Below are 13,496 nucleotides of genomic sequence, written 5' to 3' on the forward strand. Positions count from 1 at the left end.
AATGCTTAGTTGTCTTTAACTTCGTACAAAAGAGTTTTGTTAGATTGTATTGTGACAACTGTTATATCAGCATGCATTAAAAAAAACATCAAAATTGGTGAAGTTTTGTGAACCATTTATTGAAGATGGTGGAAAACATGCAGTATTTTTGGCACATTCAAGAAAGGTAAAAACACAACTGAAATGCAATAGAAAAGATTTGTACAGTATGTGGAGTAAGTAGTGTGACAAATGGAATGTGTCAAAAGTGGTTTGCAAAATTTCATGCTGTAGATTATTGCTGGATGATGCTCCACGGTCAGGTAGGTCAGTTGAAGTTTATAGCGATAAAATTGAGACATTAATTAGGACAATCAATATTCTACCATATGGGAGATAGCTGACATACTCAAAATATCCAGATCAGTAAAGTTATTGGTGAAAATATAAAATGTGTTTTTTATTTTACAGAAAAAAAATCACACTTTTTGGACAACCCAATATAATAGAACTACCTCCTTCTCTCTGGCTAGGGCATTACACTTTGTACCCTGTCTACTGGCCTTATGAATAGGATAGCAATGATTTTTCTCTGTGGTGTTGTTCTGTTGTATCAGAAGTGCTAAGGGTGTTTTCATTGTGGCTGGTTCTTTAGTTAGACTATCTGCCCTGTACTTGTCCTCTGCTTAACAAATGATGTGAGTGCTTCTTACTCAAGGTGACAACAAAAATACCCAATGTGCATTCTAGCCATATCATGCTTGAGGTAACTATGTGATAAAGTGCTCCTTTAGGGACAACAGACTTGATTAATTAAGAAAATTGTCTAATTTACTATAATAATAATGCATATTTTATAAAGAGAAGAGTGACAGTGTATCTTCTGAGAGGTGATACCTATTTTTAATGGTTTGGGTTATATTATTTTAGACTTCTTTCAAAGGTTATAAATTTATACAGATAGGTTTGTTTTTACTGGAGTAATTTTTCTTTAGTACATGTAGGTATAACTCATTAAGAGAGATTGGTAAGTTATAAAGTCTATGTATTAAAATCTATTCACATCTTGATGTTCTTAGAGAAGTGTTTTGGGGGTTAAATTTTAAAATTTATGAGGAAAACATAAATGTTAAATCTACTAATAGGAAGATAACAGTAAGTAGTAAAGATGATAGATGCTGTTATGGCAAGTTATATGCTTGAAGTATTCCTCTGCTTTTTTTTGCATCATTTGTACTATGTTTTCAGATAAAAAGGTAATTATATTCTATACAGTAGAATAATTTATTAAAGTTTTGTACTATGAGATCTGGATATATATATATATTTTTTTTCTGGCTTTCCCCCCTTCTGTAGGAATTGATAACACTTATTAATTAACATCTGCATTCATTTTCAGACCCAAACCCTTATTGTTTAAAGGCGATCACAGATACCCATCATCTAATCCTGAGAGTCCAGTGGTGATTTTCTACTCTGAGATCGGTTATGAGGCATTTTATAATTTCCACCGCCAGCTTATATCAAAAAGCAATGAAGGCAAACTCAATTATGTATTCAGGCATTATATATCTGTAAGTATTGATTTGTTTTATGATTGTCTTAAATTTCATTTTGTCCAGCATGCTCATAACACATAAGCTAATAATTTGTCTCTCTTATAGAGCTAGTTTAGAATTATTTGAACTAGTTTCTTGAGAAGTGAAGTACTTTTTCATAAAATGTTATTTGTACATATGAGGTACTTTACTTGCCATTCTGAAGAAATGTGAAACAATTATGCTTGAAAAGCATTTAATAGCCCTGGCTGGTGTAGCTCAGTGAATTGAACACCAACCAGCTTGTAAACCGAAGGGTCACCTGTTTGATTCCCAGTCAGAGCATATGTATAGGTTGTGGGCCAGGTCGCAAGTGAGGGGTAATGGTGGCAACCACATGTTGATATTTCCCTCTCTCTCTCCCTCCCTTCCCCTCTCTAAAAATACATAAATAAAATGTTTAAAAATGTTTCATACAGTTTGTATCTTATTTCAAAATGAACCATTTAAATTATATTTAATTTGGCCGGGATTAAAGCTGTCATTGCTATCGACCCTGCTGTGGTTTTTTTGAGGTTCTTTTCCTGTTGGTACAATATCTTTTTAATTTTACTTCCAACCTCATAATATAATCTTTCATTTTCTTACTGATTATTTCCATCACCCTTCCATGTTTTACTTGTTTTAAATTTTGTTCTCTCCTTTTTTTTGCCTCAGTTATATCCCTACTCTTATCAATTCTCCTCTCTCTTTCCACTCAATAATGTTTCCCCCTTGTGTAGTCATCTCATATTGCCTTTGTCATATCTTATTATATTTGTAATCTCTCTTCACCTTTAATAATGTTTGCTTGATTGCAATGGAGATCACTGGTGTGATAGGGGGGTTCTTTTGATGGCATAGGTTTGATTGTCTGCTAATATTGCTTCGTTTACCAACACCTATACAAGAGCATACAAGACAAGGTGGGTGTTGTAACTACCAGTAAGCCCACTGGAGAAGAGAATGCACTGACAAAGAAGCTGTAAACAAATAAAGCTCAAGTACAACAAGAGAGCTCACACAAACAGTCTCTTTGATCTCCTTGTCTCATTGCAACCCTAGAGCATCCAGAGAAGGAGTTCAAAGAGACTGCACCACTCAGTCCCACAGAACTTGTACCACAGAGGTCCACCTCCTGAAAATAGGCAGGCAAAGCAGAGCACTGAGACACAGAAACAAAAAAAAAACTCACTTAAAATGGGGAGATAAAGAAAGAACCCTCAGTCAAAAGGAATGGAAGAATCACCAGTAAAAGAGCTAATGAATTGAAGGCAAACAATCTAACAGACATAGAATTCAAAAGAATGGTGACAGGGATGCTGAAGGAACTCACAGACTACTACAAGGAATTGAGTGGGAACTGCAACAGCAAGAAAAAAAATAGAAACTATAAACAAGATCCAGAAAGAAACAAAGAATACAGCATCTGATAAAAAATACACTAGAAGGAATTACAAGCAGCCTGGATGAAGGAGAGGGCTGAATTAACGAACTGGAAGACAAGGTAGAAAGAAATACCCAGGCAGAGCAACACCAGGAAAAAACGACTCAAAAAGTATGAGGGTAGCTTAAGCGAACTGCAGGACAATATGAATTGTAACAACATTCACATAATCGGGATACCAGAAGGAGAAGAAAACAAGCAAGGGGATAGAAAACCTGTTTGAAAAAGTAATGACAGAAAAATTCTCTAATCTGGAGAGGGGAAAAGCCATGCAAGTTCAGGAAGTGCAGAGTGTGTCGATCAAGATGAACCCGAAGAGGCTCATTCCATAACACATCATAATGAAAATGTCAAATTTTATTTTTTAAAAAAGTTGTATTTATTTATCTTTAGAGGGGAAGGGAAGGAGAGAAGAAGAGAAACATCAATGTATGGTTGCTTCTTGTGCATCCCCTGCTGGCAATTGGCCCCTGTGGGGAACTGGCCTGCAACCCAGGCATGTGCCTTTACTGGGAATCGAACCGCGATCGTCTGGTTCGCAGGCCCGCACTCAATCCACTGAGCTACACCAGCCAGGGCGAAAATGTAAAATTTTAAAGACAGAGAGAATCTTAAATGAAGCAAGCAGGAAATAAATGGTAACATACAAGGAAAGTCTCTTAAGGCTAGCAGCTGATTTCTGAACAAAAACACTACAAGCCAGAAGGGAGTGGCAAGAGATATACTGAGGAATGAAAAGCAAAGGCCTGCAAGCAAGACTGCTCTACTCAGCAAGGTTCTCAAAATCGAAGGCAAATAAGGAGGGTCCCAGACAAAAGGAGGTTAAAAGACTACACTTCCACTAAACTAGAGTTGCAAGAAATGCTAAATGGACTGCTTGAAGAAGATGATGTTTAGAGTGAGACAGAGGAACACAGGTACGAAAGGGAATAATGCCAATGACTAAGCACCTATCAGTACTAACCATAAATGTAAATGGATTAAATGCTCCAATCAAAAGACATAGGGTAGCTGAATGGATTGGAAAACATGACCCACATATATGCTGCTTACAAGAGACCCACATCAATAAATGGTGTTCGGAGATCTGGACAAGTACATGGAAAAAAAATGAAACAAGATCACCAAGGTATATGATGCACCAAAATTAAATACTTAAATTTGTGACCTCATAAAAGTCCTAGAGGAGAACATAGGCAGACTTTCCACACAGCACCATTTTCTCTGATACATGCCCCAGGACTTGGGATATAAAGGAAAAAATAAAGAAATGGTGCTACATTAAGCTAAAAAGCTGAAGCTGTACGGCTAAAGAAAACATCAACAAGATGAAAAGGGAACCAACCGTGCAGGAAAACATATTTGTTAGTGATTTCTCAGACAAGGGTGTGATCTCCAAAATATATAAAGAACTCACATGACTCTACACTACAAAGACAAACAACCCAATTAAAAAATGGGTAAAGGACTTGAACAGACACTTCTCCAAGGAGGATATACAGAGGTCCCCTAGACACATGAAAAAATGCTCAACATCACTAGCCTTTAGAAAATGCAGATTTAAACCACAGTGAGATACCACTTCACACCAGTCAGAATGGCCATCAAATAAATCAGCAAAGAAGTGCTGGTGAGATTGTAGAGAACAGAGAACCCTCTTACACTGTTGGTGGGAATGTAGATTGGTGCAGCCACTGTGGAAAACAGTATGGAATTTCCTCCAAAAATTAAAGATGTAATTGCCTTTTGACCTGGCACTTCTACTGTTGGGATTATACACTAAGAATCCTGAATCACAAATTTGAAAGAATCTATGCACCCTTATGTTATTTATAATAGCTAAGTGCCGGAAACAGCCTAAGTGCCCATCAGTAAATGAATGGATCAAAAAACTGTGCTACATTTACACAATGGAATACTACGCAGCGGTAAGAAAGAAGAAAATCCTACCCTTCACAACGGCATGAATGGAACTGGAGAGCATATGCTAAGTGAAATAAGCCAGGCATTGAAAGACAAAGACCATATGATCTTACCTTTAAGTGGAGTCTAATATAGAACCAGAGGCTTGGAAATAAAGAACAAACTGACAGTGACCAGTGTTGGGGAATGAGGGGGATAATGGGTGAAGGAACGGGAAGGGCAAAACAAAGGAACGTGAATAGGACTAATGGGCATGGACAATGAATTGTCCATGGGGAATTGACTGTGAGAGTGGGGAGGATGGGATAGGGGAGGGTAATGGAGAAAATGCAGGACAACTGCAGCTGAACAACAGTAGAAAAATAAAAATGAAAACAAAAAATTTGATAAACATTTCCTTTAGTGAGGAAAAAATTTGGTCCAGATTTAATATAGTTACATAATATGTAACTGATTGTTTAATTCTGTTCCAAACCTTTATTTTTTTTCTTATTTCTTTTTGTAAGATAGAAAGGAAAGGATTTCTAAAGGTAAAATCAGGCAGAATTCATTGAAAATGAAGCTTTTATAATCTTGTATAACATTTAGCATTTAAATTTTTTGTATTTAAAGATTTTTAGCCTGAAAGTTCTGTGTCCTAATGAGCTAGATAAATGTTGGGTGTTAAGTTCATGCAAGTAAAATAAAAATTTTGGATAAGAACTTGTATGAGCAGGAAACAATTTATTAATATGTAATTTTTGACAACTGCTTTCCTTTTCTCTATACACAGACTCTGTTTCTGTTATCAAAGATTAAAATGTCTATAGGGCCACCCTCATTCAGGGTGGTGATAAGCCTGTGACATTTGATCAGCTCAAACCCTGATGTAACACATTTGAATTTGGTAGAAAATATAAACACGCACGTAATTTACACCCATGGTCCCAACAAAGCACTTCTGGGTTTGAAACTGCACTAATTTTCAACACTGCTATGTAGGTTCTGGAACTCTTTTTCTGTTTCTCCATTTTGTTACATGGTTTGGTTACTTTTGCTCTTTTAGCTATTTCCATTCATCTGTTTTTAGTATTATTATTATTATTGAGATTTAATCCTCAACCCAAGGATATGATTATTGATTTTAGAGAGATAGGAAAGGGGTGGGGGGGGGAGGGAGAGAGAGAGAGAGAGAGAGAGAGAGAGAGAGAGAGAGAGAGAGACATTAATAAGTTGCCTCACATTCACACCCTGACCAGGAATCAAATCCACAACCCTTTGGTGCATGGGAGGAGACCCTAACCAGCTGAGCCACTTGGCCAGGACCCTTCACCTAGTTTTGCTTCTAACTTGGAATTCCCATTCTCATACATGTGTATATAAAATGTAAAGGAGGGTAGGATTCCCGTGGAATTTTAAGTGTACTTTGAGTGCATAATTCTAGGTGTTGTATTCAATTGTGTAAACACACAATGGAGTACTACACTGAAGAAAGAAAGAAGGAACTTCCTACCTTTTCTGACAGCATGGATGGAACTGGAGGGTATTGTGTTAAGTGAAATAAGCCAGATGGCAAAAGATAAATATCCTATGATCTTACCTTTAAATGAAACCTAATCAATAAAACAATTGAGCAAAATATAACTAGAGACATGGAAATAAAGAACAAACTAACTGTAACCAGTGTGTCTGTGGAGATAACAGCGGAAAGAAGAGGAAGGGTTGTCCAGGAACGTGTAAAGGACCCATGGATAAAGATACAGCAACAGGGAATATGTAATGTTGAAGGTAGGGTTGAGTAATGGGGGAAAATGGGGACAAGAGTAATTGAACAACAATTAAAAAATCTGAAAAAAAAAGATGGGGAAGGGCCTTTACCTTACAGGCAAGAAGGGGCTGGAAAGAAGTATTCCAAGTCATGAAATCCAAAGACCTACAGCCAAGATTGCTCTATCCAGCAAAGCTTTCATTTAGAGTGGAAGGGTAGATAAAGTGCTTCTCAGATAAGGTCAAGTTCAAGGAGTTCATCCTCACCAAGCCCTTATTATATGAAATGTTAAAGGGACTTACCTAAGAAAAAGAAGACAAAAAATATGAACAGTGAAAGGACAGCAAACTCACAGTTGTTAACAACCACACCCAAAACAAAAGCAAACCAAGAGGACAGCTAGATCAGGAGTAGAACCATAGAAATGAAGAACACATGGAGGGTTAGTAACAGGGGAGTAGGAGAAGGAGAAGGGGGGAGAAGGTGCAGAAAATAGCATAGACAGTAGGTAGAAAATAGATAGGGGGGAGGGCAAGAATAGTTGGAAAAATATAGAATCTAAAGAAGTTGAGACACGTGGTCATAAACTAAAAGGGGGGAATGGTGGGGGAGGGGGTGTGCAGGGTGGAGGGGAATGAAGGGGGAGAATAGAACAACTGTAATGATTTAATCAATAAAATATATTTTTTAAAAAAGAACAAGTATAAATGACCCCTGGATGTAGACAACAGGGTGGGTATTGACTGGGAGTGGTGTTGGGTGGAGTAGAGGAGAGCCATGGGGTAAGTTGGGACAACTGTAATAGAACAACAGTTAAAATAACACTTAAAAAATCCTAGGTGTTGGATACAAGACATTAACATGGTCATGTTCTGTACAATATGACATGTAAAGAGCTCAGTAGTAATGTTTCAATACTTGTTCTGTTTGCAGAATCCCAGCAAAGAACCTGTTTATATCTCTGGCTATGGTGTGGAGCTGGCCATTAAGAGCACTGAGTACAAGGCCAAGGATGATACTCAGGTGAAAGGTGAATTTGTAAATTAGACCAAAGTGGGTTTTTTAAAAAAAAAATTGAGTTAAAGGGGAACTTGTTTCCTTAAAAAAATCAAATAGATTTTTAAAAAAGATTTTATTTATTTTTAGAGAGTAGGGAAAGGAGGGAGAAAGAATGGGAGAGAAAAATCAATGTGTGGTTGCCTCTCATGCATCTCCTACTGGGGACCTGGCCTGTAACCCAGGCATGTGCCCTGGCTGGAAATTGAATAGGTGACCCTTTGGTTCTCCGGCCCAGGCTCTATTTACACCAGATAGGGCAATTTAAAAAAAAGAATTGATTTAGGAATCTGATGAGCTTGTGTTTGAATACTTGTTTTGTTACATCTGAGTTGGTGACGTTAAGCAAATTTTCTATGTCCTAATATTTTTCTGTGTAGAGTACAGATAATGATATATGCCTTTTAAAGTATTTGTGAGGAGCCCTGGTGATGCAACTCAGTCATTGAGTGGTGGCCTGTGAATCAGAAGAGTGCCGGTTTGATTCCCGGCCTGGGGCACATGCCCGAGTTTTTGGCCTGGTCCCTAGTATAAGGCACATGGGAAGCAACCACACATTGATATTTCTCTCCCTCTCTTTCCCCCTCCTTCCACTCTCGAAAAATTAAATAAATAAAATCTCTGAATTATTTTTGAGGAGAAAATAAATGTATAGGTAAAGAAATTAGCACAGTTTTTTGCACAAAAATGTTTAATAAATTAAGTAGCTATTGTTGTCGATGATATGTTGTTCACAGATAGCCATTGTGTCCCAACATGAAATCTTAAACTATCCTATAATTAATGAACAATTTAATACTTTTTATTATTTTCTATACTGGGAAGAGTTTTCTATAGATATTTGTTATCATACTCTAAGGTTGAAAATTTATTATTTCAACCACAGCTTTTATGTACAGTCTTTTATATTTCTTTTGAGCTCATTTTAATGATAAAAAGGATTGGCTTGGGTACATGGAAGATAGCCTAGTAATGCATTATAGTACTCAATAATTCTTTTTAGGGTTAAGTTGTCTAGGTACACATTCTTTAGAATTTTGATGTTGAAAAATTCATTGTTCATAATATTAAAGGTATTATCTTTGAAAGTTTTAACATGTTATTTTTCAAATAACATGTTATTTTTCACATCTTATATGTTTAATAAGATTAACATGTTATTAAAATCTTTTCCAAAGATTATGGGGGGAAATGTATTCTTTATTCAGGAACATCAGGTGTATTATAAACACATTTATTCTCTCTGTTTATTACCATTACAAAATTAGGTATTCAGCATTTAAAAAAATATATTTTATTTTATTCATTTAGTTTTAGAAAGAGGGGAAGGGAAGGAGAAAGAGAGGGAGAGAAACATCAATGTGTTGTTACCTTTTGCATGTCCCCAATTGGGGATCTCCCCCCCAAAACCCAGGGATGTGCTCTGACTGGGAATTGAACCAGTGACTCCCTGGTTTGCAGGCTAGCACTTTATCCATTGAGCCATAGCAGCCAGGGAAGGTATTCAGCCTTTTAAATGATATCATAATTTCATATGTTTCTAATTTTTTAAAAAATAGTACTCAGACTTGTGAAATTAATAATGTTTTTATTTCTAATTTGAGTGATTAGACATGTGTTTGTTGTGCTTTTACAGGTACTGAAGTGAACACCACAGTGATAGGTGAAAATGATCCTATTGATGAAGTTCAAGGATTTCTGTTTGGAAAATTAAGGTATGTATATACCTTTCAGAAATGGTCTTACTGTATTTAAACTTCCAGGCTTCCTCATACTATGAACATCATCTTTTTCATTGCTGTTTAAGTTACAGAGCTCCCAACAATATTTCATATGTATCATCTGATATGAAGAAATAACCACTTAATTATAGGACAGTTTATGATCTCCAGTCATTTTGAGCACATATTTTTAAATGATACAGTGACTACCTGTTCATGGCTTAAGTTGATTTTCTTTTCTGGGCTTTGCAATTGATGGCACAAAAAATACAAGCCATTTTTTTGACTCATAATAAGGAGAAAGCTAACTGCTTCAGTCAAGTGTTTTCCTGAGAAGATCAAATGTATTTTAAGTTAGAGAAGTCATAGCCTCTGTCTTCAATCATAGCTTCATTTATTTACTCATGCTAAATACAGTCTGAAAAAAAGGCAAAAGAGGTATAGCAGAATATATAGACTTTATACCTTTTATTAGTGTTTACTCTATATGAAAAAATATAAAAAATGGTTTTTTTTGAAGAAAATTTTATAACTATTTCACAAAAAGTAGCATGGGATTTTACAGTTGAAGTCTTCTTAGCTCTTCTTTTAAAAGTTGCAGTTACTTTTGATATGACTTGATAATGGTTCAGAACCCTGAATTCTGCTTTGTCTGAAAGTATTAAGACATCTACAGTGTGCTTTTTTTTTTTTTAAGGAAGGGATCGTTTAGAAATAATATGTGTAGTCTGAGCCTCATATACTTGCTTTAATGTTTGGCTGAGTGAAATGCCTTAACCAGACTGACATTTTAACAGAGATGACTTAGTTCATGTTAAATGTTGTGTTCCTCATGTGCATATGTACATTTCTTTTTGCTTAACATCAGATTTGGCTTCAGCAGTATGTGAACAGATTCCTTTTTTTTTTTTGGCCTCAGGATTCCAGAATTCCTTTAAATACTCATGTGTTTAAGTTTGATTTTTGGATAGCATTATGATCTCTTGTATTTATAGCATAAGGTAGTATGTAGGATATTGAAGACATTTATCCTTTTTGTACATTCGGAATAGTTATTTAGCTACCTAAAGTAATTGGACCATTTTTTGATATTTTTTTCATGAAGAAGAGTTTGTAGTGACTGATTGGAAGTGGATTTGTTGGTTGGTAAAGGACCTGAGTAAATATTATACTTTCTCCATGTTGTATTTAAGAAATTTTGATGCTGTACAACTGAAACTGGTGAACAATAGTGCTGAATGTAAATTGAGGTTGAAAAATTAAAAATATATAAAACAAAATTTTGAGATTCTAGCATTTAAAAGAATAGAATGATTCTACCAGCCATCTGTCTCTGTCTAAATGATTTATCTCTTCTTCTTACAACTTCTGTTATACTAGCTTTAAAGAGTATACTATATTTCAAGATGAGACTAAACAAAACAGTCTTGGTTAGCTTGAATTGTATTCATGTGACCAAAGGATTTATGAGCATGTAGTGGAAAGAAATTCATTTGAGAACCAGTGGTTATATAGAGCCAATTTTATTTTGAGAAATTATAAATACTCAGAAAAGGATGGAAAATAATACAAGAGGACACCCCCCCCCAAAACAGGAATTGTCCTCTGGAGGGTAAGCCCTTTGTGGTACAAGCTTTCCCTGCTAGGCGTGTGTTCTAGGAACCCTTCTGTATTAGTGTACCAGCTGGCGTTGTTGTGCAAGGCTGCGTTTGGCTTCAGTGAATTTTTTTTGAACACTCAGTACATTTGCCCATTTTATGTGGGTGACTTCAGAGTGCACTTACCCACACCGAAAACAGCATGACCAAAAACAGCATTTTGACCAATTTTGACCAAAAACAGCATGACCCCTGTGCACCACCTTCCCTATTCACATCTCACCCTGAGCAACTTTATTGTCTGTTTCCTTGGATGAAAAAAAGTCCCCAAAGGGAAATGTTTTGTTGATGTGGAAGAGGTGAAACAAAAAGTGGAAGAAGCACTAAAAGGCATTAAAATTGAGAAATTTAAAAACTGTTTTGAGGAGTGGAAAAAATGTCTTGATAGGTATATTGCATGAAACAGAGAGTAGTTTGAAGGTGACTGAAGTTTAAACATGTAAGAATAAATGTACCATATTTTATAAAAAATAAGTTCTGGGTTTTTAGTGTCCCCCTCATATAACATACCCATGGACTGTACTTAGCACCCAAAATTGATTGTTGCTATCATACTTGCTTTTCTGTATCAAAGAACTATTTATGAAGGTTTTTTCCCCCAATCTATGTGTGCATTTACTTAAAAAAAGAAAGGAAGGAAGGAAGGAACATTGCAAGTGAAACACTACAGGCAGAGAAGAGGTTCCCTTTGTTCCCTACTCTCACTTCTACGCCTCTCCCTCCTAGAACCTAGAGAATCACTGTTGTACTGATATATGATTTCTTTAGTAAATTTTAGGGTTTTTAAAATTAACTTACACTTTTCTATATCAACTTACTTTTTAAGAAAAATAATTATACTTTAATTTTTCCCTATATTGTAGGAATTTTCCTAATGGTAAGACAGGAAAATCATGAAGATAAAATTGGAGTCAACTTCTGAGTGGCTTTGAGAAAGAAAAGATACATGTAAAGGACTGATTTTATGTTTCTTACAGAGACCTGCATCCTGACCTGAAGGGACAGTTGAAAGAACTTCGAAAACATCTTGTGGAGAGCACGAATGAAATGGCACCTTTAAAAGTTTGGCAATTGCAAGGTAATAAAAATAAAAATGTAATCACTGACCTACTTTTTGACTAAATTTTGTGGTATTACAAAAAGGTAGAATTTGAATGTGATTGTATTGATTCACATGATTCAAAAGTTATCACAGATTTTAAAGATAGTGACTAATTCTGATTAATCAGAAAAGAAGTCCATCCTGGGGATCCAAGATAGCCACAGAGTAGCTGTAAACTCGGTCTACTTGCTCCCAGCACTGGATTGGAATTGCAGTTAAACTGCAGAGCAATCAACTTGAAAAACCATTTGAGTGTGTGTGAGAGCATGTGTGAGTGAGCATGTGTGCTGGTGTGTGCATGCATTTGTAGTGTGCAAGTGTCTATCCATGTATGTGAGCACTCAGGGGCAGGTAGGTGGTCTGGGCTATCCTGGAGGAGCTGCCACCACCATGCCTGGCTGGTGGTTCTGAGTGCAACAGGTTTGGAGCTCGTGCCTTGTTGTGAAATTTTAAAAATCCTCAGAAAGAAGCCAAAGGAGTGGCTGCACCTTAGTGACTAGCCTTGCCACTGTGCCCTTTGTGCCAAACTGGGCCATGGGCCCTCTTGGGAGCCAGGATCTAGGGACTACAGTATTTGCTGGGGAGCCAGGGTTGGGGGACTGCAATATTTGCTGGGGAGGGAGCCGTTGCCTCCTCAGTCCTGGGCACTGCTGGAACTAGGAGTTGGACAGAGTCCGACTGAGGAGGCTGTGGAATAGTTGAGGAGCCAGGAGTGTTGAGGCAGAGAGGCAAGGGTGGCATTGGGTGTGGAGGCCTTCCTGGGAGTGCAGCAGTAGGAGCCTGAGTCTGAAACTCACCTGAAGGAATGGTGCAGGTGCTACACCCTCATCCCATGTTATTATAGTTTTCCTGCTGGGCTCTTGTCCTCTTCCCCCATCCCATCAGGTTGCTATGAGACTTGAAAAGAGGATGCATATAGGATATATTCTATTGATTTGTATGTTTGTAAGACAGAGAGAGAGAGAGAGAGAGAATCGTCGGTGTGAGAGAGAAATATCCATCAGTTGCCTCCTCTGGGTACTCTGACTATGGATGCAACTGACACATAGAAGCTCTGTCATGGCTGAGGCAGGTCCTGAGGTGACTTGGGACGTTTACTGATATACCCTGGGGCCTAATGCTGATACAAAACAGCTTTGTAGAGCAAGTCGGCCCATCCTGGGAACAGCCACAAAACCGGATGGCTTGCAGCTTTTGAAAGGCTGCCAAGGGCCATATGTGGAGAGCATGTAATGTTGGCTCACATTAGACTCAGACATTAGATTGGCATTGAAAGGGAAAAATGA

The 13,496-nt window shown here is 37.0% G+C and overlaps 1 protein-coding gene across 5 annotated transcripts in view; it reads left to right on the plus strand.

Moving 5' to 3' along the window:
* UGGT1 (UDP-glucose glycoprotein glucosyltransferase 1) overlaps window positions 1–13,496 on the plus strand; it is a 212,574-nt gene that overhangs the window by 45,146 nt on the left and 153,932 nt on the right. For all 5 annotated transcript variants that reach the window (XM_037070140.1, XM_037070157.1, XM_037070149.1 and 2 more), the window contains 4 exons: window positions 1,379–1,553; window positions 7,607–7,703; window positions 9,366–9,444; window positions 12,086–12,186. In XM_037070140.1, the coding sequence (XP_036926035.1) occupies window positions 1,379–1,553; window positions 7,607–7,703; window positions 9,366–9,444; window positions 12,086–12,186 (452 nt within the window). The remainder of the gene's footprint in view (window positions 1–1,378; window positions 1,554–7,606; window positions 7,704–9,365; window positions 9,445–12,085; window positions 12,187–13,496) is intronic.

This window comes from Sturnira hondurensis, unplaced genomic scaffold (genome assembly GCF_014824575.4).
Source record: "Sturnira hondurensis isolate 20B ecotype Veracruz unplaced genomic scaffold, ASM1482457v3 Scaffold0001304, whole genome shotgun sequence".
NCBI lineage: Eukaryota > Metazoa > Chordata > Mammalia > Chiroptera > Phyllostomidae > Sturnira > Sturnira hondurensis.